This window comes from Corvus hawaiiensis, chromosome 21, assembly GCF_020740725.1.
Source record: "Corvus hawaiiensis isolate bCorHaw1 chromosome 21, bCorHaw1.pri.cur, whole genome shotgun sequence".
NCBI lineage: Eukaryota > Metazoa > Chordata > Aves > Passeriformes > Corvidae > Corvus > Corvus hawaiiensis.
The window spans coordinates 1,323,060-1,350,000 of NC_063233.1; the positions used below are offsets into that span (position 1 = coordinate 1,323,060).

Below are 26,941 nucleotides of genomic sequence, written 5' to 3' on the forward strand. Positions count from 1 at the left end.
TGACTTTGGATTTCTCATAACTTATGAATGTAGTTTTCTGAAAAAAACAGCTACTTAAGACAAATCAGTTGGGAACTGGTGGCAAATTAAATTACCATTAAATGAGTTGTGAACCATTGTTGCTCCTGAGAGGTGCTCTGTAAAACTGAGGAGTGTGATCTTGTGCTACTGAAAGCAATGGTAGCTTTTCTGTCAGTTTAAATAGGTGTGGGGTTTGGCTTAAAGCCACTTGAGTTAAGCTAAGTGGGCCTGTGGCATGGTTAGAAATGTTTTCCTTAATCCTTTTGGTGTTAAAGTAGGATTAAAAATAATAGAAATTCTCTGAAGAGTAAGCTGAACTCCTTGACATGCTTATATGTTTGGTTTGAGATGTTGGGTAAGATGACTTTAATTTTTTAAATTATCATTCAGTTAGGAATTCTAGCATATATGTTTATGGGTTTTGTCATTATTTTTGTCCTTAGCAGTAAGGGAGCTACAAAATTCACAAGTAAATTATACCCCAGCAATTTTCTAATGTTAGTTTGCATTAACACATAGGAGACAATATTATCACTATACAGGCAGCCATAAATTTGGAGCAGTAATTATGCAATTTTGATTCTTGATTTTAACCAGAAAGTCTAAGAATAAAGTGTCACATGTTCAAACCTGCAAAATCCTTATTTCAGTAGCTAGACAATTACAGTCTCTTTAATCTCATAAAAAATATCTGGAGTATCTAAAATTGTTAGTCAGGAATTAAAGTATTCTTTCTTATATAATCACCTGCTGCATTTACATGCTCATTACAAGATGGAATTCCAGAGCATCACTTATAGAGTTAAATGAGTAAGGACTAAAATTATACACTAAATGGTTTGTTTGTTTGATTTGAAGTAATATCATTAACTTTTTACTTTTACTACTGGTATATTTATAACTCTTGACCAGAGTAAATCTCTCTCCTCAAGGATCATTTACATCTTGTAGCTCAATTTGGTATGCTTTTTGACTATCGCACTTATTTCCTTGCATCTGACAAATTTCTGGATTTAAGACTCTGGAGTCTCATGAGACCAAACCGTGTGCATTTGTAATATTCTCCAGCATGGCCTTTTTTTGACAACGAGGTAGAAATATTTTGACAGGTATTAAAAAGGGGCGCTGTCTTCATCCGAAATACAGCCTCTTAAGTTTTTCAGTAGTGTGAGCAGAAAGTGACTTTGCCTCCTCTTGACTGCAGCTTCTTTTTTCCCCCCCTTTTTCCTGGACAAATAGATGTCATCATGTTGAACTGAAGGATCACAGTAAGGAAAATGTGAATCTGGGTGTTGTTTGTTCAGTGTTGGGCAATGTGACTTTTCAGTTTGGTGAAAAGTTTCCAGGACATTTTTTTTCCTGAAAAAATCCCTGTATTTAGCACCTTTAGAAAGGTCTGATGAGAAATCATCCAAGGCTGTAAACCAAGAAATAGGGATTCTCTAGTTGTCATTGTACTGTGTGCATGCTGAGAACCCTTTCTGACTGCCTCATTGCAAGTGCACTTAAACCAAATTCTCAGTGTGCTATATACCTTTCTTTTGTTACAGACAAAATCCAGAAACTACCTTTGAGGTGTATGCAGAAGTGACCCACTCAGGAATCAGTTGCGTTGGGAAAGGTACTGTTTTGCACTGTAGTTCTACCTATTTATTGGCTAAAACTATTCTTAAGAACCACATATTGTGAGATAATGAAGTATATTTAGTATGATGCTGTTCTGGCTTTTAAAAATATCGTAATCACTGGTTCTGGGGAATCTTTTACAGTTAGGACTAAAAATGAGAAATGCATGTTTCTGACCACCTGATTGTGGACGATTTTCAGGTTTCTTTGACTGTTTTGTCTCCTTTTGTCTTGTAAAATATAAATGACTCTTTTCTTGATTAGGTTGAAAAAGTAAGTTCTTTTTCAGATTGGTATTTACTGCTCATGTAAAAAAAAAGGTCGTTTTAAACCAAAAAAATACTCTTAAAACATCTTGTTTGGAATTTATTTTTACTTCCCCTTTCTTACTTGTCTACAGAAGTATTTTTATCTGCTCCCAGAATTCTCGCTTTGATCAAATGACTTTATCTGGAAATTAGGCATGGATGCAGCTTACGATTTGGTTAACTGTTTTTACCATTGCTATCAAGTCATAATTACACAAGTATTTTTCTATAATATTATTTTTGATAAGTATTCCTATATTTATGGTAGAGAACTCCCATAACTGCTGAAACCAACATGTAAGTACATTTGGGAATTTTTGATTGCACTTTATCTAACCTGAGGAACTTGATCAAATAACCAAGAAAAGCAAAGGTTGAAATCTGTAATGCCAGAATTTAGTTCTAGATACTGTTATGAGAGTTCAGTGTGTAGAATGGTACAAAAAGGAAGTTTGTCAAAATTAAATAATTATGATTAGTCAGCATATATTGAAGTAGTATTTATTTTGTCTTGTACGAAACAATCGTGTATGTTGTAGATATGGTGTGATGAACAAATAGAAAGGATTTTTATATTTTATTGACTGGAAAGCCACTTACCTCCTTTTATATCTGTATTTGTTACAGTCTGCGAAAGTCAAATAGCTGCAACTCCTTCCTTCCCTGCCAAAGCCTCCATAGGAGTTGTAACTGGAATACAGTTTTGGCTTATCCTACTGCTCTGTGCCATCACAACTATTTGATGTAACTGCAGGAGCCCTTTTAATAACTGGTCTTTGTTTCTGCACATCTGACCTGGATTCTAGTGCCAGAAAATCTGAACAAATTTGACCATAAACATTACATTGTACAGTACTAGTGTCTGGGTATAATCTTCTCTTTGAAGTTTGTTTGCATCCCCCTGGAGGGATTAATTCCCTGCTGTGGGAAGGTGGGTTAAAAAGCACGGAAACTACTTTACAGGTTTTTAATTGGAGAATTTAGTATACATTTTGTTCTATAAACCAACTGATTCTGTGGGAGTTTCACTTAGTTGTGTTTTTAGGTTTGTTGTATGCACTTGTAGGTGCAAAATCTTCAGAAATTCTTTTTAGGGAGTAAAAAAAGAATTTTAATAATTGTTTTTACAAGTCATGTATTTTGAAGTTACTCTCTCTGAAGAATCTTTTAAGAGATTTTCCCCAACCAATTTTTTATACTTAAGTAGTATACTTTATTCTCAGAAGCCTTAGATTTGCGTATACCCAAATATTTTGTCCTTCTGTTCTGAATGAACAGAATGTCTGGTTCTTTGCAGTGTTGACTGTATTTAACAGTTGCACTGTATCCCAGGCAAATTCCAAAAATACAGACCTAGAAACCTCCATGTAGTCTCTGTCCACATTTTGGCTGAGTGTTCCACACCAAAAAACTAAGAATATAGATTAACTTTTCTTTTTTGCAGTTATGTATGTTACATGGCAAGGAGCAGCTACTGTTGAGAAAAGTAAAATGCATAAAAGGTGCGTAAGAAGCAAATTATCAGGCAGGTTTAAAACTATTTCTCGCCATTTAATTGATCCCAAAGTTAACTAAGACAGCTGTTTTTGAAGTCTGTGTCTAGTATAATAGCGCTATTGATATGTACAGTGCTCTTAATTCTGATATCAATCTTCTGACTTGGTCTTGAGGAGAAAGAATTGCTCTAAAGCTGTAACAGTCCTAGTGTGTGGGATTGTCTGGCTTGTGGGATGGTAAAACCTGCCTCTATTTTGTTATTCAAAAATTTGTGTAGCTGACATGGATTAACCCCAGCTGGCAGCTCAGCCCCACGCAGCCGCTTGCTCCCCCAGCCCAGGTGGGATGGGGGAGCAAACTGGAAGAGGAAAAGTGAGAAAGTAGCAAAGGATGTTTGCCATGTGACTGTGAAGTTCAACTGAAGTTTGAAGCTTCAGTGTATTTCGTAGCTCACAGTCAACTGCGGAAGGGAAAATCCTGTTCTGGGTTCCAAGAAAGACATCAATAAACTGGACCAAGTTCAATGGAGGGCCACAAAGATGGTGGGAGAGCTGGAGCACTTCAGTGTGAGGAGACAAGAGTGCTGGGCTGGCCCATCCTGGAGGAGGCTCCAGGGAACCTGAGCAGCAGCCTTCCATACCTGTGGAGTTCATCAGGATGAGGTGTCCAGGCTCGCCAAGTGATGCGTGGCAAGAGGACGAGGTGCAGCGACAGACAGAACCAAGAGACATTCTAAGTGAATATTGGGAACCTGTTCATCATGAGGAGTCAAGTATTAGACCAGGTCACTCAAGATGTTGTGCATCTCCATCCTTGGAGGTTTTCAAGACCCTTCACAGCCTGAAGAACCTGGTCTGAACCTCACATCTGGCCTGTCTTTGAGCAGGAGGTTGGACTAGAGACCTCCCGAGGTCCCTTCCTGCCTCAATTATCCTATGATCCTAATATTTGATTTATAGAAGTGTAAGCTTCAGGATCATCTGGGAAATGTTTTGTACGCTTAATAAGGTACAAAGAGAAAATTTTCATTGAAACCAAAGAAGTTGAAAAAGTGGACATTGTTTTATTCCAGTCCAGGCAGAACTTTGCCAAACCACAGTGAAATGTGTGAATTGAGAGTGGAAATGATCACTGGATCACCTCGCTGTGCTCTCACTGTCCTTTCCCCTTGAGATTGTTTAGAAAAAATTATCATCTGTGCTCAGCATTGTAAATTTTTGGCACATGAAGTCTTTGCTACATTATGCAATTCCAGCATTCAGTTGTATTTAAAGATGGTTTTTGTGCTTTTCTTTGTTGAATTCATAAACTTACTTGGAAATGTATGGATTTTTCTTACTTATGTAAACACGATGTCTTTTGTTTGAGAGCTGTGAAGCAGGATAGCTGCAACTCTGACCAGTCACATGAAGATGAATATTTCTTACTAAAAATGTATTTCCGTAGGAGAAGACAACCCCAGACCATTTTTTTGCCTAATGATTGGGGTTTCTGTGGAAGCTGGGAATTTCCCTTTCTGAGAGGACATGTATTTTCCCTGTTTTTTCTTTTACTGCCAACATACCTATAAAAGCTTTTGTTGTTATTCCTGTCTGCATTTACTCCTGGCAGGGCTTTAGCTTTCCTAACCTGATGTCTGGTGGTTCAGACAGTTTCTCTGCATTCCTTCCAGGACATATTTCCCTGCTTCCACCCTCTGGAAGCTGCCTGTTTGTGTTTAGTTTGTCCAGGAGCTCCTTGTTCATCCTTAGAGGCCTTCTCTTTCCTGATTTCCTCTTTGTAGGGATGCATTGCTCCGGAGCCTGGAGCCTTCTCACCAAAAGTGAGAAGCTGCAAACTAGAATAGAAAGAACGAAGTCTGTGTTTTTACAGTGACAGTACATGGAATTTATCTAGTGAGAAATCTGTGTTGTGTGTGTCAGGTGTAAGTATGTCAAGCAGAGGAACTTTGCAAGTCTAATGCTTCTCACCAGCTCCCACACATTTACTTTAAGAAAAAGAGGGGAAAATAGTCATGGTTTTATTGTAAAAATGAAATATTTTAGGGGAAATATTGGCTCAAAGTAAAACTACTAAGTTTTGTATCTCTGGTGCATGGTCTTCTCTCATTCATTGGAATTGTTACATGACGTGGATAATTTGAGAGCAAAATAAAAACTTTGTACGAAGTACTGCTATTTTACTGGATTTCTTTTTCTATTTTTAATCTTTTTGTAAAGGAAGGAAAAATTCATTTTATAAGATTGTGATTTTTGTGTTTGTCATGGCATTTCGTAATAATGAAACTACACAGAAGTTGAGGTAGTAAATTAGAAAGAATGTGTATTGTTTCTTTTACAGACCTTAAGCACTTCTAGATATCCAATTCTATGCTATTGACACATTGTAGGCAAGTAAAGTGCATTGCAACTGTTTCCTATGTTTTTAATCTCAGCCAGAAGATTGTTTTGTGCAGGTTTTTTGAGATGCAGAAGTAGAAAGAATCTGCTAGCAAATTTAGTTTAAATACCTTTATAAAGAAAGTGAAAGCTTACTACTTGTGAAATTTTTCTTTTAACTTTCAAAGCTCTTTATGATCTTAAAACTGCTGCAGATCATCCATCAAAAATAGGATGTGACAAATTTAAGGCTGTTGCTGGACCTCAGCCAAAGATTCTCTCTTGTTAGAAAGGGCTGTGAAGAGAATTGTAGTCTGACTGTCAAACTGTTCATATAGCAAAAGAGAATTTGTTAGTCTAAAGTAACCGATCAAAATAGTCTCTGAAGTAAGAGCATTTGAAAGTAAATGCTCGCAAGAGTAAAACACCCCCTACACCCCTGTCTGGGAGGACGTACCATGCTTTTGTGTGGGGTTTTTGTGTTCTTGCCAAAGCAGACATTATAAAAGTATGTCAAATCTGTAGCTTTACCATGTAGTGTGCCAAAAGGCCTTTCTCTCCAAGGACCTCATCTTTCATCTTTTTGTGAGTGTAGCATAAATTCTTGCTGTGTGTTCAAGGAAAAAGCTGAAATGGTTTAGTACAGCTAAAGGATTTCTTTCTTAGTGTTTTTTTAAAAAAACATGGTAAGTTAGAAGCCTAAATGTGACTGCATGGACAAAGTGTGTGTTAGAGTTTAACAAATGTTCACTGGATTAGGAAAGGAAATGTAGTTTATGCTACTTCTTTTATGACAGAATTTAAAAGGTCTTGCTGTAAGACTCTCCATGTGCTTCTTTCTTTTCTCGAAAACATACCACTAAGTTGAAAAGGGAGATGAATCTTAGAAGGAAACTATTAACTCTGGGGTAGTTTATCATTGTTTGAGTGAAAGGATGAAATTTGCATTTGAATTGGCTCCTAGAGTAGCATGTACTACTAATCTTGTTCCTACTAGAAGCTTGTGAGTAGTTTAAGTACTTCCTTCTTTACTTTTCATGTTGTAGCCTTGGGTTGTAATAGCTCTTTCTCTTCCTCCCCCCCGCTTCCCAGTAGATCACAAATGTATAACTTAAACTAATCGAAGTCCTTAACTCTACTGGGAGAAGTCACAATGTACTTGGGCCCTAAAATTATTCTACAGTCACTGTGGTTTCTGCGGTAGGACTTCGGCAGGTAGACACACTGCTGCGAGAGACACACTGCTGCTCCTTACCATTACCTTTTGTCATGTATTATAATGTTACATAGCAGAGCAGTGCCTCCTGTATAGATGAAGGGTTTTCTTGAACATAAGCAAAGTTACTGGACTAGGATTAAGTTAAGAGCTGGTCATTCAAGGGTTTGTAAACCTTACCTATGCACCTCTCAGAGCAGCCTTTACTTTTTTAAGATGAAAACATTTTGTTGGTTCCAATCTGCCCATTCTGTATTGAGAAATAGATAAAATGCTGAAGGTTTAGGAATAATGAAGTGCAGAATTCAGGTCTCTTTCCATTAAATAAGGGCTTTCTGTTGAAGGGGCTGGAATTCCTGTATCACGAGTTTTCCTATCCCATCTTTACAGTGTTATGTTGCTACACCAAACTTCCTAAAGCAGGATTGGAAAAGTAACCAAACCTAAGTAGGTAGGTGGTATTTGGGAATTCTAATTCTCCTAAGCTGCTGCTTTGTTTTTCTGTTTCCATTTGATTGCTTTGCTTTTAAGTACAAACAAGGTGGAAGATTTTAACAAAGAGCTTACTGGGACTGCAGTGTCCGGGTTAGTGAATAGCACTGTTTGAGCTGTTTTCTGTGAAGACAGTTCACAGTTTGGTTTTTACAGTATAAATGAAATACAGAGCTCAATTTGAAGAGAAACTCACCTTATTAAAAAAATACTAGGATCTGTCATTTTGCAAGTCATCTTAAATTTTGTCTAACACATTTTTAGGCGTGTTCTTATCTGATAGTACTAGATTTAATAAACCCCCAAACCAGTAATATCAAGTATGACTGAGTGTTTCTCTGTTGCTGTGAGCTGTTTTGTGGGAAGAGAGCAGTTTGGCCTTTCTGGTTCATGCTTTAACTACTTCTGTCCACAGTCTTCCCTATTTCACAAGTATTTACTAATCTGCAGTATATTGCTATGCTGGCACTGTTTAACTAGACAGAAAAATTCAGCACAGAAAGTCTCACTCACAGGACTTTAAACTCTTTTGTTGATTTATATTTTTTTAAAGGAGCTTGACATCTTCATCAAGTTCACAGTGGGCCTGCTTTGTTTGCTTTCTCTTGAATGCTTGATAAGATTTTTCTTCTATTGTTTTGTGCAGCAAGGACAGAACTTGCCATGGCTGAGGTGGTTTTTTTGTAAATCCACAATATGGTCATTGTCTGGTGCTGAATAATTGTGACTGCTTTTTGTACAACCAGAACTAAGGCTTTGGCTGTGAACAGATTCCTTCTTAGCGTGAAAAGAGACTAATCCATGTAAATACAGCCCCAAAATAAAGCTTTACAGAAAAAGGGAAAGGCTGCTAAGCAGGAGGGCAGAGGTCAGCAATTTAACCTTTAACCTAACAAATAAGAAGCATGAAAGTTCCCGAATTGGTTTACAAAGGCAAGCTCCTGTGATCTGTCAGTTTTTCTTTTCATGATAGAGTTGGGTGAGAAAACTGACTGACAGCTAGTGCCTTTTTAACTGCAGGTTGGAATTAACTGCTAAACTGAAACTTTCTTAGGGAGGGTTTTTTCCTAGTGATTCTAACATTATTTTCATTCACTAGCTATACTTAGAGTTTGCCTTGAATTTATAGATGAATTCGAGTGGTTGTTACTTTTAAAGAGTTCTTGAGAGACTTAATTTAGATACCCGATATACTGAAATACTTAATATATCAGCATTTCAAGCATTTAAGAGTTTGGTGAAGCACTTGTTGCAATTAACTCTCTCTTACTGTGCTGCTTTAAGAGTAAGGCTGCTATGCCAGTAACTGCAAAGAGACTGTACTTTGAATGGAGTCCAAACGTTGATGTTAAAGGGGCGTGTGTGGGTGTGTGTGTGGGTGTGTGTGTGTGTGTGTTTGACTTTATTTAAGGGAGTAGTTTTAACTTTAGTTCATTCTCAGTCACAAGCATTTCCAAGGTGGTTTGTTTATTGTTTGTTCTCACTTAATCACGACAGGTAATCTTGTTAATGAGTGTTAACTTCTGCTCAAAGCTTAGTGCATCTGCAGTCAGCAGTTAGCCTAGATATAGACATTGATGTAAAGAACTTTCAATTCGAGTGTCATTCGGGTGAAAAAGAAACAAAGTAGTAATGACTTTAAAGGAGACTCCCTGTAGATTTAAGAACGGCAACTTTGGGTGGTTCCTTTCCCTAGTGTTAGCACGGTCCCAGAAGTGACTGACCGGTCCTTCCACAGTTGGATGATGCTTCCTATTGATGTTTTCAATAGAAATACTGGAATTTAGAATTTGTGTCTGTCTTTAGTCTGTTGACATGCAGGTTGATGGTTGTAGCAGAGCACTACTAAGTGCTTTAGAGCACTTAACAGAGCACTGCTTTAAGTGCAGCACTCAGGTGAAGCAAGTTTGGGGAAGCAAAAGATGAACTAGATCTGTTTTTATTGCTGGTTCTTCTTGTTACAGGGAGTTCCTTGCAAGAAGAGAATGTAAACTGGAATTCAAAGAGAGGCCTGTCAGAGTGCCCAAGGCAGTACTGGGCTGCCTGCCTTTGGTGTGGTATTTTTTGTCATGAACAGAAAGTGACATTGTTAGGTTTTCCTGTGGTTTTTTGTTGGTTTTGTTTTGTGGTGGGTTTTTCTGTTTGTTTGCGGTTTGGGTGTTAGGTTTTTTTAAAATTGAAATGGAGTTTAAAAGAGATTATTTGAGGATAGATTATTATCAAATAAGTGTAAAATTAATGCAAGACTATTGTTTTACTTCAGCGGTGGTTGCAAAAATCCAAGATCAAATCTAAACAAATCCCATACTCTACCTTCTGTGCTACCAGAGACCATTTGCATTTTGGTCCTTCTGGGGCTAACAAGTTTTGGTAAACCATTTGTCAAAATTCCAGATGCTGACAGATTTTTGGCTCCTGGGAGATGACTTTTTTGCCTTTTTAAGATGAAAACAGCTTTTTATATACTTTTTAATATTACTTTTTTTCATGGAAGAGTGAGATAGAATCAAAACCAAGGAAGTTGAACTTCCATATTGAGGATGATAACCTTGGATAGAGGGAAGGGAAGAGACAATTGATAGTGATAATCTGTTGTCTGGAGTGGGTTATGGTCTGGAGAGTTTTTTCTGAGCACTTTCCTGACTGGAATTTCCACTGTTAGAATTTGTGCTGGGATTTTAAGTGATGGTGAAGGGAATTAGACTCACAACTCCCATTGCATTCTACAGGTGTTAATTCAACCCCGTTTTCGGTTCCTTTGAAGAATCATTTACTTTGAAATGATGTAGTTATGAATATAAATAGTGGTAACATGACTTCTTAATTAATTGATTCTTACATTGTTACACCTCTTAAGTAAATGTCTCTAGTTTCTGTCTGTAAGATACTTTGGAGATCATTGAGATCTTCTGTTCCAAAGATTCTAAAAGCAGATTATCACTCTGTGTGGAGAAACACCTATCAAAAATAATTAATGCAGACTCAAACCAAGTGTGAAAATGTGAAGACAGAATGGCTGATTGGGCAACACAGTATGGGCAGAGGCAGAATCAGGTTGCTGATGTTTCCTGTTTGTAAGGTGCATATTTGATGCAGTGTTACTTCAGTGGTGTGCTTTATGATTGTTGAATATGGCACTAAGAGAATGCAGACAAGTAGGGAAGGATCCCAGGAGGTGAGGAGTGGCTCCGGTGGAGCAGAAGCTGGTGCATGCTGTAGGATGGGTTGTACTTCTGTAGGATAGAGCTGCTCAGTGGGCAAGGGCAGGAGCAAGTGCTAATAAAACATGGCAGAGGAAAGGTAAAAAGCAAAAAAATCCCCAACCAAAACACAACCCCCAAACTTTCCCTTGAAATAGGTATGAAATTTTCTTCTGGAGCTGTGCTTCACTTGCATGTAAAATAGTTCCTGGTTTTATCTGATACTTGCCTGCTGGCCATTGACTCAGTTTAATTTGAAGAGTTTATCAAACACATTCAAAAGATTCATTAGGGTAAATAACTCTCTATTAAAGCTATTACCTGTGTCCACAAATGTCTTAGCATTCATGCTTTTTTTTTTACATTTGCCACAAACTAATGTATTGATCTCACCTTATTCCATTTTATCTAGAGGTGATCCTGGCACATGGAAAAATGTTATAAATATGCTTATTTTGCTTCATTGTGATTGAATTCTTTCTACACTAAAGATCAGATTATATTTGCCCTGTGTATTTGTGGCTTAAGGCCTTACTCCTGTTTGTGATGATCCATCATCTTCTTTTGTACACAGTCGTGTTAAAAATTGTTTTGATTATAGTTTGGGAAAATTTACTTGTAAATTAGTTGCTAAAAATATCTACCACTACAGTATATCACAGATTCCATCAGTACTGTAGTAATTAAAAATGCCTCTTTAAGGTATTTTCTGCTGGAAAGAATTAGCATGTTGAAACAGAAGTGTGCAGCTTTGTGTGCACCTTGGCAGTGTTCATAAAAAAGAATGGATGTAGTGAGTAAATAGAATTATTTAACTTGTTCAATATTTTATTCGTTAATGAACTGTAGAGGTAAAGAATAGTAAAATCTCACAATTTGCCATCTCTTTTGCACGGATGGCAAAAGTGTGCTTTGTTGCACTTAGAAATATTAAATGTGGCGTCTAATAATACAGTAATTACAGCTTTTCATTTTGATGTATTTCTTGATTGCTTTGCTCTACCCCGGCCGTGGGATTAGGTCCTTCACTAAATCATCTTGAAACAATTCTGTATCTAGACTAAATCCTTAGAATACAACGGGTATCAATCACATGGACAGTTAAAATTGAGTATTGACATGTTTTTAAAATAGTCATACATCTCAATTTTGTTTATCTCAAAGTTTTAAAAACCTAATGACCTCATTGCAGCTCGGCTATAATTACCATGTTTAAACTTCTGTGCATTTTTTAGTTTAAACAGCCTTTGTGTTTTTTTAAACCAAAAGAAAATTAATGAGAAGAGACAAAGAGACATCAAAGAGGTTTTCCCTCTGATTGCAGTGTTAGAAGTTTTGCCTGAAAATAGGTTACATTTCTTCTGTTTTCAGCTGAATCCTCATTAACTTTACATTTTAATGATGTCCAGAGCAAATTATACGATTATGGTAGATGCCTTAAAGGGAAGCTTAAAGGACACCTTTTTAATGTTTGTTTCTTTATTGGTGGCAGTATTTGCACCAGTATTATAAACAGCATTGAACTGCTGAAAGTAATTCCAAAACATATCAAAAATATATTCCATTTTTGCCATATATGTAGTATGAGTGTCTTCATTTAATATTTAACACAAATGGAGCATGTTAGGGGGAGATCTTCATCTTTGTAGAAGAAAAATGTAAATCAGATCCTTTGAAAGAGTTTACAAATTACTTGTGCATCTTCTACGCAGTTTAATTTATAATGATAAAGTAAAATGGAGACAGATGATTTAACAAAGTCTCAGAATTGTTTTGTTTTCTTGAACCTTCAATGGAGACAGTGGTTGAAATGTTAATAAAGTGCTAGTTTGTATTTTTACAAAGACAAAAAGCGTTATTGGGGGAACTTGGTGGAATTTCAATTTATTCTGTTTAGAGGAGCTCTAATAACAGCAGTTCTGTGTTCTAATGTACTTCTACTAAAAATTAAGATTGCATAATTAACTTTCTAGATGAATAATTGTGTTATATCAAATGCAGCCACAAAACCTTGTATTCAATGCACCTTAAACAAGGTTAATTGAAATTGGCAATAGCTGGAATTTGGACAGTTCAGAATGAAATACATAATTTCTGACTGTAGCTCAATGAAAAGTTAGAGCAAAAGACCTTGTGAAAAGTGGGGTCTTCTGTTTCCCTGTCCTGACACTTGGTGTCTGTGCTTTATGAATAGAACCTTTGATTTTCTTGTGCTGCAATTCAGTCAATAAAATGTTGGGAGTTGGAGTTATGACAAGGTGATGGGAAAAAGTAGGAGTGTCCCAAAGCACAGCTGCAAGGTAGGGCTCAAAATCCAGTTGTGACATGTGACATGTTTCCATTTGAGATCTGAAAGGTTCGTTGTTCATGTCTCCATTCCATCATAGAAAGAAATTCCTAATTATTCTCTGATTATGCCCGTAGATACATCTCTGCTTGGCATATGGGTTGATGAAGCTCACCTCCTGCATCTGTATATTCAGTATTTCAGATTGGTATTTCTAAAACCTTCCTTTGCAATGGAAACAATCCGTAAAACTTGTTTTTTAATAAATGCAGCCTCCCAATGTACCAGCTCTTCATTCCCAGCTGTGTTACCCAGGCTTTGGTGTTGGGGCTGGAGCTCAGAGGAGCTGCACTCGCACGTGCTCATCTGCTGCAAGAGGTTCTCGAGAGCTCAGACTTATAAACGTGACTATCAGAATAATCCTTTTTGTCCTGAGAATTTCCACCTTAAGGGTCCTACAATTTTATGATCTGCTCTTCCACTGAAATTCGTAGTGTTTTAGTGTCTTGGTGTATGTACACGTAGCTCTTAGGGAAATGAAAATTTGGCTTTTATTTTGAACTCGAATAATTTTTTGCTAAATAGTGCCTGCTTGACTTCTTCCTCATTGATTTTAGACTACTGTGTCTTGATGGAAGCATTTGATATGCCTGTCATTAATAATCATTGAATAAAGCAGGAGTCGTTAGATAGAAAGAAAACTAAGCTTAGCCTTTCCATTTCAGTATGATTTTACATCTTCTATTCAATGTTAATTTTCTGTAGAAACTCTTCAGAAATCTAAATTGTCATGATTGTCTGGGAGTTATGAGAGACCCAAACTGCACATCCAGCTTGGTGTGCTTTAGGTGATATTGTGTAAGAAAATGGGTTTGGGTCTTTGAAAGGTTTGGCTCTCTGCAAGTGTGAAAACAGCTGTTGAAAGCTGTGGTTTAAGTTCCTAGTTTATCTTAAGTCTTTTAGCTTTGATGCCTGCTAATGTAACTTTAGTTTGAAGATGTGTCGCTAAAGGAAAAAAAGGTTGAGTGCAATTTCCTGCTTTTTCTCATCTTTCTTTTATAGTTATCAAAGAATTTACAATCTTTAGTTGAGATGCAAAATAAAAATACTGATTAATAAACTCAGTAAAATATGTATTACTAACTGCTAGCTGACTGAAAGATGTACATGTTATTTTTATTTCCTTGGCATGAAGAATTTTGTATAGAATCATATTAGCACTGAAAACATGGAATGTTCTTCCTGGTAACTTGTTCTCCAAGTATTTGCAGTGTGGCTGTTTCCAGCCGGTTATGTGTTAACGATAGTGCAAGGCTGAAGCATTCCAATCATTCATACGCCTGTCCTCCCTTTCTCATAAGGGTTTCTTTGCTCAGGGTTTTTGCCTTATTCCTTTTGCTTTGTTGTGGTCAATTCAGTCAGTATAATAGCAGAGACACTGGCTTTTTTTCCCCTTTTTTTTCTTTAATAAAGAGTTATGTTAGAGATATACTATAACAGAGATAAGAGCTATTTATGTCCTAAGCTATTGATTTTTAATTAATGTTGCCTGGGCTCATGCATGTTGGCAGAATTGCTAACAGCTTGTGGCATTTTTTAATTCACATCTTCTTTTTTGGTATTTTGACAGTGTCATTCATATCTCATGAAAAAGTACCTCGTCAGGTTAAATGCGTTAAAACACCGAGCAAAAAAAAGAGGAGAGAATGGAACATAGGGCTGCCTAGAAACCTTGATCCATTGCCAAAGTATTTAAACAATTTAGTGTTTTGGTTTTCTAGCTCCAAGCTGCTTCTCAAATCCCTTGCTAATTAATCCAGTTAATTCTTTGTAGACTAACTGTATGCAGGGCTTTTTCTTGGGCCTCTATCGCTGAGAACCCTGTTTTGTTTGAAGCAAACCTAAGCTCTGTTATAAAGGTTGTAGTAATAACGTGAGTACTTGCAGATGTAAATACAGTGTTTTGAGCCTTTTTAAAAGGAGTTGTGTTTGTGTGGGTAACTTCTAATTTAATCTTTCATGTTTAAAAATTAAACATATATGCTTATATAATAAGATGGAGAAAACTTCATCATTAGTTTGGTCACTTAAGAAAAGGCTGTGGAGCCTCTGTGGAACAATTACAGCATGGAGCATTAGTGTTGTGGTACTACAGTTAGTGATATATGTTTATTTTTCAACAAGTAAATAATGGTAAATGTTGTTAATTTCTGTTCTCAAAAAAGGGTGTTTGGACATAACACAAATAAGAGTTTAGCAAAAAGGAGAGTTTTTAGAAATGACCTGTTGATGCTTGAAATTCTTCTGATGTGAGTACAACAGCAGTATGAATTCAGACCTGGAAAAAGCATCTGGGGAGCAGAGAGCTTAGAAACCCAATTAGACGTGGAATGAGATAATGAGAACAGAGTAGGTACTGCTCAAGGTGTGCTGCTGTGTGATAAAAGCTGCCCCAGCTCTTGAGCTTCCTTCTAGTGTCAGATTTGTGAGTGTTTCTCCCAGCATCCCACTTCCAGAGTTGATGGCCAGCTGCACTTCAGCACCGCCTGGATCATCAGCCTGTGGAGAGAGATTGTGCAGGTGGATTCAAGTTACATTTTTAAGATTATCTTTGGAGTTATTAGTGAAGGAAAGAGATTGTTTTCTGCAGATCTGCTGCTAAGGGTGACCAGATTGAAATGAATCAGCAGAGCATTGAAAAGAGCTGAAAGTTTAGTTGGGAGTTTGTGGTTTCTTAAAGCTGGGCAAGGGAAACAGAAAGGAAATTAGTGAAATTGCTGGGTGTATATATGCCTGATTCCTAGGGCTGTGACATGATTATGAAATGTTCCTGCTCAGAACTAGACTACTCCACTCTCTCAGGAGCATTTTGATAGCTGGGTGTGTGCTCTTGTACATCTTGGAGGTATCAAGTGTCTGAAAACATTTTTTGTGGTTAAAAATCCTTTTGATACCCTTGCCTTTTCTACAGTAGCAAAAATGTTTTAAATTTTTTTAGTGAGATGATAGATTTCCTGTCTAACTGCACTGAGTATCAGCGAACTCCTCTTTATCTAAACCAAATTTTTCTTCAAGCCAACAGCACTGCTTTAAATGTGCTAAACTTACTTTCTCAGAGACCTTCTTTTTGTTACAGCATTGCACACAGCATGAAGTGAGCTTTGCTAATGGTAACTGAAAGCATTGCAGCCATGAACTAGGTCAGTCCTGCAAGTGTCAGTATATCCATGGCTCTGTTGTGGTGCCTGATGCTGTCCAGTTAATGAACTTTCCTCCAAAAGAGAGAAGTCATTCTGAGCAGCTGAACACACAGTGAATTTTGTTTTTCTTTCATCTCACGGTCATTAGCTCCATGAGATGTATTTTTCCATGTTAGGACCTCCTTCCCCTCACCCCCATTAAATTCTGAATGGTGTTCAAGAAGTTCAACTTCTGTCATCAACATTTCTGACTCCACAGAAGTGTTTTGCTGTGGAGTATGTTGGATGCTTTTCCTGTTCCTACAAACTTTCATTTAATGCTTCAGTTTTGGGCTGTCATGGGGACCTCAGTGGTGCTGCAGCCTTAGGTGAGGCTCACTGTGACCAATCTCTGATTTATTTATTTTTTTTAATGGATTCCAGCTTCCCTGTTCTTACAAATTTTTACTGTTTTACCATTTTGAAAGAATGGACACCATTAATAGGAGTGGTGAGTTGAGATGGGCGTGTTACATGGTTCAAGCTGAAACAAAAAGGTGAGGCTGAGTACTGAAGGGTACAAGGCCAAGTTCTGAAGTGTCCCAATAAAATAATTATTGCTCTCTCTTATTTATGATCTTTTAATATAGGAATTTGCACACCTCAAAATTCAGTAATGTGTTGGTGACCGTGGAAATTCTTGGTCAGTTCTGTTTCATACCACAGGTTTATGGGTTGGAAGTGCAGTAAGGGTGAAGCTCTAAGTGTAGCTACGCTGGAAAAGCTACAGCCGGAGCACCACTATGAAATCAGCTCCCCGGAAATGCTTGTGAAGTTTGGCTGTCCTTTGTTGATAAGGACATGGATGAATCAGATTTATGGTGTGATAGATAAGCTGTATCTTACTACTGCACATGCCCAAAAGCATTTGTGGTGACATCTCCACTGCAGAGACCAAACCAAAATTGACCGAAAAAAGACCGAATCAAAAATGAGGTTTTCAGCATTTCACCTTTGGTAGTATCTGTTTGTTCTGTTTCAACGCCTATGAATAACTAAAGCATCCTGAACTAAGCAGAGATGCACTAACAGAAGCCATCAGGCCCCCAGCTGATTGTGCAGCTCTGCTTTCTCTGAACTGTGCAGTTGCTGTGCTGGAGGTTCCTGTCAGAGGGTATTTGTGCGGTCAGTGACAGAGCAGTGTCTGGGAGCAGTGCTGCTCCACTGCAGCAACACATGGGCACTTGGAGACTGAAAACAGTTGGAGACTATCGATATTGAGAGTATGAAAGTGGGGTCAGAGTTTGAAACATTAGAAAGTTACATAGCTTGAGGCTTAGAAATCAGTATTCACTGTTGCATGTGTAACAAAGAAGGTTTCTCTCTGTAGTTTGGGCAATTATCCAGTTGCTCAAGAGAAGGGTTGTTGTTGTTCCTTTCTTAGTACAACACTTCAAGAACTTATGGTTGGCTACAACACTTCTGTTCCATGTCCTTTTTCAGTCAGTTCAGATTAAACCTGATATGTGACAGTCCATATAGCAATGAATGTATTTCTGCAGTGCTTTATGTTTTTCTCTGATGTCTATCTGAAGTTCTTGTCGTTGGTGAATTTCGGAAAGAAATTTTTAAAAAGTTAAACAATTGTAAAATGTTCTCTAAGACATAGGAAATACAGGTAATTACCAAATTTAAATGGCCAAACTATCATTAAAGCCAAACTATCATTAAAGCTAAAAATGACAAAAATAAAACAGCTTGGAAAATGTTTATGAAATTCTATTTTCTAGTAGTGAAAAGCCTGGCAGTGTGTTGGAAAATACTGTTTGTTTTCATTAGCAATTCCTTTAGGTTTTGTAATGTAGTTGATTGATTGCCGTGGCCACATTGTGGTTTTACACAAGTTCCTTTTAATACACTATTGCTAAAAAGCAATATGACATTAAAATGTTAATTCTGGTTTTCTTCAAATTAACAAACGAGTAAAAAGTTATTTGGTTGACACAGGAAAGTAGAAAATGTAACATTACTTAAAAATTTCTCTTAAAATTAATTGAATAAGGATTTTTTAAAATGAAGGTGCTTAGTATGCCACTGTTGGGTATTAATTCAGCTGGCTATAAGCTCTACTTTTATAAAATATAACTTTTATTTTTGCTGCTGTACAAAGTGAGCTTAGAGAAATTGTTTTGGGTGCATGTGCTTGGCAGTTGAGCAGAAGCAGTAGTCTCGGGCCAGCAGATAGACATTCAGAAATCATTTGAAATACATGTCTTGTAAATATTAAAGAGGTGACTGTTTCTTGTAAAGCTGTCAAAGCTCTGGTTGCTTTGGTCTTATCCTTAGAATTTGCATTCTGAAAATCTAAGTTAACAGATTAGACAATCACTGCTTGTGTCTGGTATTGTTAAACTCTAGGTGATGCACTAATCTGTATTAATTAATTAATCAGGATTAATTTTTGCTGCATGTTAGCTAGATGTGATAAAGGTTTTTTATTTTTCTTTCTTTATTGCTTCTGAGACTTTTAGAAAAATCTTAGCTTGTAAATCCTGCCCTTCATGGTATTGGCACTTCCAGACTGTCACATTTAAATCAGAGCCTGAAATATTAGTTAACTGTTTCTTTCATATTCCCAGGACAAGGAGGGCTTACCAGCTGCTGTGGAAGTGGAGAGACTGTCACCAGGCAACTCCACTGTCTCGGAATATAAATACAAAGAGGCAGGAGAGAAACAAATTCAGTATTCATGGCCTGAGCACTTGAAACACATCTCTATTAAATTTATAGAGTGTCAAAAAGGTTATGAGAAAAAATACAATGATCAAACAGAAATAAATTTAAAAAATTATTCAACCCAAAAAAAGCCTGCTTAAAGTAGGTGTTCCCATTCAACTTCTGCATTTAAACTTTTTTGTATAATTATTACAGGCAGCCTATAAAATGTTTCAAAACACTTCGTATTTCATTTTGTAAGTCAGGCTTTGTGGATTTCTTGACCACTGAAGTATGGTGTTACCTAATTATATTTTTTGCAAGTTTTAGCTGCTGTATAATTTGCTGACTAAAGTTACAGGGGGGAAAAAAGAATTAAAAATATAATCCATTCAAAATTTGCAGTTTGCAGGACTCCTGGAGTTTGGCTTAGATTTGCAGTAATACTACATTTCTGGGTTGGTTGAAGAACAGATGGTTATCAAGAGAAATATCCCCTTAAATGCATAGTAAAGCGAACTCAAAAGATTCATCAACCGTGCTTTAATGTGGGCTTGAGGTATCACCGAAGTCATTAACCAGTGCAGAGAAAAGATCTGAAGGCCTCAAATGAAGATGGGAGAAACATGTAACAAACAGGACTCGAAATAAGTACTTTTTTTGTCTTCTGGTTTTGATGTCTGTTATTTTAGTTTTAGCTCTATCCTGTGCACCCCCTTCTTTATAGTTCTAGCTCTAAACCGCTCAGTATCAGCAGTTTAAAAATTAATCTGGACTGAAAGTTTCCTTCTCTTCTTTGTAAAGAAAGAATTTTGAGTTTGCTGATCACTGAAGACGTCTTGTGCTTTCCGATGCTTTACTGCTTTACTCTTAGCAGTTTAGACTGCTAGCAATACAGACATTAATCTGCACCATTATACAACTGGGTTTTGTAAAACCGCTATCATGGTATGGATGAAACAGAAGAGCTTAAGGATTTAATAGAGAGGTATTTCCCCAGTTGTATTTCATATTTTGAACACTCTGCTTCCAACACAACTGTTACACAACTTCCATTAAAAGAATTAGTAAAGTTTTGGTTAAACCTGGCCCCATTCCATATGAGAGTCCGAGGAAGTAAATAATAGTAGTTAAGATGGAACATGTTGCCTTATAAAAGGGTCTGAGTAAATGCTCTGCACGTGGCAAGCTGGGCAGTTCAACAACTTGACATGACACCGAATAATTGATGAGGAAACCAATGGAGCCTCTTCTGTTTGTAAAAGGCAATGAGTGTTTTTCCTGTCTTCTTATCCAAGGAGTGAGTGTTGTTTCTGTTTATTTAACAGAATTGTAAAGTGAGCCAAGACCCCTTTAGATGGAAAGTTGGTTTGTCTGCTAGAAACAGTGGAAGTCTCATATTTAACGTTTACTCTGAGTGGGTTATAAAGCTGCTGCTGGTCTCATGCTTGCACTGGAAACCTGGTGTGAGGGGATCAGAAAGCCTGGTGTGCACCCCAGGTGTACGGACACAACTCTGACAACCTGTGCTAGTTCTTGTGTTGTTAGAGCTGTTACCTCTCTACATCTCCTCATTCTGGAGAGCTGTATATTGCCTTAAGTAAAAATCTGTGAGGACATCTGTAGCTTAACCTGGTTTTTTTGGGAAAGGTTTTTTAAAAAACACATATAAGATGTTGCTGAACACTCCCGAGGAAAAGTGTTGCTCCTCACTGCCCCTCTGGCTCTTGATGTGTTAATAATTTAAAAACAATTCTGGAAATCATAGTGATTTGCTTAATCTGTTCTGGTTTTCTCCCTTCCTTCCTGTTTCCTATGATGTGTATTTTATACTGCCTTTACTCTCAGTCTTTCCTGCTTTTGCATCACTTTACTGAAGTCTCAACAGCAATTTGTGTGTGAGTTATAAACCTTATATTATGTTTCTAGATTAAACTGTTGTGAAAAGCATTTTCATGTTACCAGTGAGGTTTTTGGCACTTGCAGGGCAGACTTCCAAATGTTCTGTTAAAGAGAGAGAGGCAAACTTGTGAGTCTGTTTTTTGTGACATTAATGTCAGTGGCCTTGTGCACAGCAGCTGATGTACCAGTCCTGGCTGGTTCTCTCAGCTGGTGCTTGTCGGGGATTCACAGAACCTTCAGTAACTGTTGGTACTGCACGACCGTGTCCACCAACTCAGGCCTAGCCTAGCACAGGGATGCAGCCTGGATCCTGGGTGTGGGATATTTGTTTGCACTGTGATCTGCTAGGTGAAGAGGTTGATTACAAACTGTTCTCACGTGAGTTGTGTGTTTGAGTGTGGAACCTGCTGCGGGTGCTTGCTGTGCTCAGCGACACCTCGAGGTAACCTCAGTCTCACACACTGGTGCTGGCAGCGGGGTTGCGTGATGGGGTGTAAGACTTTCTTGTAGCATTTTCTTTTACATCTTGGTTGTTTTCTGACTTGTACACTTTTAGAATAAAGGGCACTTTAAGAAGAGAAGATTGAAGGCTTAAAGCTGCATATTAAATAGAAATGGAAATTTTTATTCCATATGTATTTTATGCCAGAACTTGTTCTGAGGTTTTGTGTCTGTCTTCTTGTGTGTGTGTAGGTTTTTTCTTTCCCACATTTTCTCCACCCATCCCCGCCTTTTTCCCTCCTCCCCTGCTTCCCCCTCTCCGGGATGGTATCTGCAGGCTGAGCTGTAGCAGGTTAGGGGCAAGCAGGAGTGTTCGGCTGTGCTGAGTGCAGGACATCAAGGAGTTTGCAGAGGTTTGGAAAGAAGTTTGCGTTGCTTTTTAGTTGTGCTGCATAAAGACGAGAATGTGTAGTGGGTGTTGAAATTAAGTTACTCTGAATGGAACTCCAGTTCATTTTAGAGGGATTGCAGCTGTAAGGACCTTAAAGAAGTGGATGAGGTAAAGAATTAGTTAGGAGAAAGAAATGAAGTATTTTTCACTATATTTTTCAATTTGGGATTGAAATGAATTATTTGTAGCCAGTATGGATTAAATTGGCTGACTTTTATCAGGAGAAGCAAGTTCGTTTATATTGGGTTTGCATGGTTTACTCTGGAAGGTATTTTCTGATAATTTTTTGAAAACTTCCCTGGTTTTATAATTTCCATACAATTCAAATACAGACCAGTTTGAGCTGTGCTATTTGTAGAAGTAATTAAGCATGTCTTTCAAAAGCAAAACTCCTCACTTTATGATGTAAGAAAAGTTGAGAGTAAAAGAGCAGCATAGTTACACTAATGTGCCATTGTAGCATGTTCCCATCCTGTCATCTGGAAAATTAAATCAGGTTCCATCATGGATTAACATCCAGACTTGTGTGGAGGGGAAGGTACTGTCTTAAATGCCATGAAATTGAACAATGGGATTATACAGTTCACAGCTAATTTCAATATTCTGCTGTACTTGGCTTTTTGTTGAACAAGATTCTATGGGGAGAGGCAGGGATAGCTTTTAGAACTTGGAAGCATTCACATATGTAATGAAATACTAACAGTGATAGCTGCAATATGGTTGAGTAATCAATGCAGTGCTCTACGTAATGTGCACAGACGTGACGTGGAATCAACTCACAGTTTCCAGTGCTGTATTTCACAGCATGTATTTATATTCATGGATGGCTGCTTTCCAGGGAAGTTTGTGAGCACTTGCTTTAGGCACAAACTGTGTGGATCTTGTCATCTTTGTGAGCTGAAATTACAAAACCGTTTGTAATGAAAGATCAACAGAGGAGTTCAGCATGTAGCATAACCTGAGTACTTGTTTTGGGGTTTGGGACAAGTTTAGTTTGAGAAGCATCTCCATAATTCTTGTGACTTTTTCCTTCTGGGGGTTAACTTGCACTGTGTTTGTTCCTGGTTTGCAGGGTCTTCTCCTGCCCTCAGCTGAGCTTTCAGAGCTCAGTTAAGTTATAGGTGACTGCAAAGCTTCAGCTCAGTGCTTTGCTGTAGCTGGACAAGAGGTTGGTCGGGATCTCAGTCTGGCTCTTCCCTTGTTCTGATGTCAGCAAATAGATTCCACTCTCCTGAACTTGAAAAAAGTATTTTACATGTGTTTACTTTGCATCATTTCACTCGAAAGCCTATTAAGTACCTAGAATAACAGCATTCCCTATGTTTTGAGTTGCAAAGAGCTTTCTTACTGTCTAAAACTACAATGGAGCTGCATCTGTTTGCATGCGCTGTGCAAAACAAATTACTGCGAGTAAAAGTGTTTGAAGTTCCCAAGTGACTTTAGTTTTACAGGCAGAGTTGACAGTCAGTTCTGTTCGTGTGTTTACCAAGTATTTCACACAAATGCTGAAACAGTTTTCACTGATACTCGTGGTGCTGATTAAAGCTGAATCCTGGGTGCTGGCTTGGCCTGTATCTGTTTGACTGTTTTCCCTTGTTCAGAATAATTCGGTTATCATGTCTGTAGTGATTTTTGGGTGACTTGTGCTTATCCCTTCAGGGGAGAGCCTGTCTGTACTGAGTAATAGCAATGTTTGGTTTAGAGATGTTTATATTTCATAAAGTCAGGTGTCTTTAGGGCTACTATTGTATGTATTTATGTCAGTCCTCTTGGTGTAGTGAGGGTGGTCCAGCTTCCTCAAACTTCATGGCATGAGCATGTAGAATTTAAATATACTTTTATTGTGGATGTATGTATAGGTAAGTACAGTTGAAAACACCTTTCAAATGCACACTGGGTTAACAGTGAAGAATGGATGCAGTGATGATAGCTATAAGATGTGAAGTAGTTTCTTTTTCCCCTTTGTAGTGTTTTCCAAATAAAGATAGTGGAAGTTTAGTAAATATTCCCAGACCATTTAAAAGCTGAAGTGATGGAGCTGATGCAATTTTAAATAGAAAGGACTTGTAAAGACATGAGGGCCTGAGGCTGCCAGGCATAACTTAGAGTAGTTTTCTTACCTGTAGGGTTCCAGTTTGTCTGGATTAGCCATTCTGATGCTGTTGGGAGATGTGTCACCCCAAGTGGCCTGTGGACAAGCTATATCCCTGTGTCACACAGGCATGTGACACGCAGGGCGGTTCCCTCAGGTGGGACCATAAAGGCACTAACAGGAATGTGTTAGCTCGGGGTGAGCTCAGCTGCCCGTGCTCACGCCTGAACGCTGGAGTCTCACAAAGCCCTGCACAAACCTCTGCCTCGGGACCAGGAGCTGAGATGGGGCTCTCAGACTTCACAGAAGTATACTCTAGTGGGTTTCTCTGGGCTGTCCTTCATGGTAGAGACCTCCAGGAACACAAAAGGGCTTTCAAGATGCTAAGAAAACAGGAAAAACACATGTTTACACACACACACACACACTTTGTATGGCTAATCTGTTTTGTTGGATTTTTCAAGAATGAGAATATGGGTTGCCATCTATGGAGGAATGTGTTTAGAGCAAACCCACTTTGGATTTATGTCAAACTGAGCTACTCATTTCCCTAAAAATTGGTAAATTATAAAATGTTGTGTATGGCAATATGTGTATATGTATTTATAATAAGTTTGAGAGCAATGGATCAGTAGAAGTGGGGGAGAATGTAGGTATCATGTTCAGACACCATTACAGATGTCTTCAGCAATGCAAATTTATTTCTTTCATTGATTGGGATTTTTTTTCTGTGAAATTCTGAAATCTTGCCCTCTGATAATTAATTTAAAAATTACTTAAAAATTTGCATCTTAATAGATGTGGCATAGTTTCATCTTACCACTGATGCTGTGCTTGCTGTGCTGAAGTGTAAAGCCATACTGTCCTGTTAATCACTAATTGTGTGCAGAGGGGGCCCATGCCAGCACAGCTGGTCACATCCCTTTGGGTGTTTGGACACTTTGCTCACTTACCTGTGTGTAGAGTGAAGAATTTTCAAAGTAAGACTTTAAAGGAGACCCCTTGCTTTCTGTTTCTAATCCACTGTATTAATGTAGATGGGTTTGCTCATATGTATATGTACAGTTTGATATATTGTATATGTGTCACGGTGAAATGTTACAACCAAGCATCTGATTGTCTGGAAAATGTAAAGCTAGAAAGTTTATAAAGGCCCAGGCTGTTGGATTTCTCATGTGGAAAGAGTACACCTTGAAAAGGAGTGTGCGTCTGCTGGCAACGGAGTCACCATCACCAAACCCCTCACTCTGAGGATCTGGGCTGGCGCTGCTCTGACGCACCAGTGGAGGTGCCTGTGCCACCCCACCCTCCCTGCCTGCGCTGAGCCCGGCGTGGGGACAGCACCAAACCCAGCACGGCACCCAGGGGGACGCTGCCAGGACACCGTTCATTTGTTCATGCGTTACACTTCATTTTGAACTCTTGCCTGATTGTTATATGGTTTGGTTTTTTGTAATTAAAAAATAATCTTTGTAGAATGGAATGTGGCCTTCTCTGACGTATTCCTTTGAAAAACGGATGGCTTTGAAGAGATCTGTTTTAAATAGGTTGTCGTATAAATAATTTCAATCATGATATTCTGTTGTTTTATGAACATCTCTAATTAAATTTAAGATAACTTCTCAGGGAATACTACCGTATTATTTATTCTGACAGCCAAAGGAATAAGGACGTTGCATCAGTCTTGAATGCTTGCTACTCTGAAGTGTTTCACACTTGTTTTCCTGATGAGAGAGGTTTCAGGGCTGTGTTAATTGCCTCTTTCAAATTCTGGATAAATATTTTTGGTTATTTAGGGAGCATACCTTAAGTATAAAGTAATTTTGAGGGATTTGTAATCTGGTATCACTGAAAACTGTCTATGGAGATAAATCAGCACAGTGCCTGGAGCTGGCAAAACTGGTTGTCTGATTTTAACCAAAATGAAGTGCATTGGGTAACCATTTCCTGGTGACAAACCCAGGTGGCAAATTTCAGCCGGAAAGATATTGCCCAGGTAACAGCCCGAAGTTCAGTCTAGCACCAGGGCTTCTCTTAAAAAGTAATTTTTTAATATATATATATATATGTGTGTGTATGTACACACAGACATTTTTGGTTTCATGTGTTTTGTGTGTGTTTTATGTACAGTTTTTTTTCTGTCTGGAGGAGGGTAAAGGGAGAGCCTTGAAAAGTCCTTCCCTGCTCTTATCAGCACAGCAGCCTCAGCTGCCCTCCTTGGATCCCCTGCCAGGGTTGCTATCATCTTCTGATCAAATATTAATGTGTGATTCTCTGCTTGCTCACTAATCCAAAGCCAATTAATATTATCTGTCAATTATTTACAGATCCTGAGGTGCGGAGGCAATTCCCAGAGGGCTACAGTGACCAGGTTTGGAATGCGTAATTAATTTTTTACATGACAAAATTTATTTCAGGGTTGTTCAACATATTATTGCTGCTCTTTTTACTGAAAGAGATAAATGCATTCTTAGAAGGAAAAAGAAGCTGAAATTAGAAGCAGAAGGATAAAAACATTTTTACATTTAAAGCAGAAAATGGAAGAATTTGGATCTCGTAAGGTTGGTTTACAATCTCATTTTTACAAGTGAACGTGAGAGCGAGAAGGAAAATTGATTAATAAATTTCACTTTTTGCCTTTAGGTGCCAGAGCCGCAGTTCATTTGGCAGAGCTCTCTGCATTGTCTGAGGTTTATAGCTGTGTTTAACTGGGCACCTGGCACTACAGCACATTTTTTAAATTCTTGCCTGATCATGCAGTCTCTAGTCTGCTTCAAAAAGATGGTATAAAACCCCAAATGTGTGGGTAGAACACACAGGGATTTATCATTCAGTTTAAACACAGATTGAACTAGGAATTTTTCGCAGGATCTCTAGCTGACTTGGGAATTAACACCTCCTAATTGCCTTGTCCTTGCCTGTGCCATCGGGAGTGAATTGGGCTGGAGCTCGGGTGGAGATTGTCCCGGGGTGTCGGTGCGGAGCACTGGGGTTCCAGTGCTGGTGCTGGGCTCAGCTCTGGGCTGGCACTGCCTTGGGCTGAGCTCCTGCACCTCCAGTCCTGGGAAGTGCTGAAGCTATGGCGTGGTGGAGCTGTTTAATAGAACAATAAATTTGGCCTCAATGAGTCTCTGAT

At 38.2% G+C, this 26,941-nt stretch overlaps 1 protein-coding gene across 6 annotated transcripts in view; it reads left to right on the forward strand.

Moving 5' to 3' along the window:
• Positions 1-26,941, forward strand: part of DENND1A (DENN domain containing 1A) — a 160,161-nt gene that overhangs the window by 4,362 nt on the left and 128,858 nt on the right. For all 6 annotated transcript variants that reach the window (XM_048325598.1, XM_048325599.1, XM_048325601.1 and 3 more), the window contains exons 2-3: positions 1,572-1,642; positions 26,133-26,176. In XM_048325598.1, the coding sequence (XP_048181555.1) occupies positions 1,572-1,642; positions 26,133-26,176 (115 nt within the window). The remainder of the gene's footprint in view (positions 1-1,571; positions 1,643-26,132; positions 26,177-26,941) is intronic.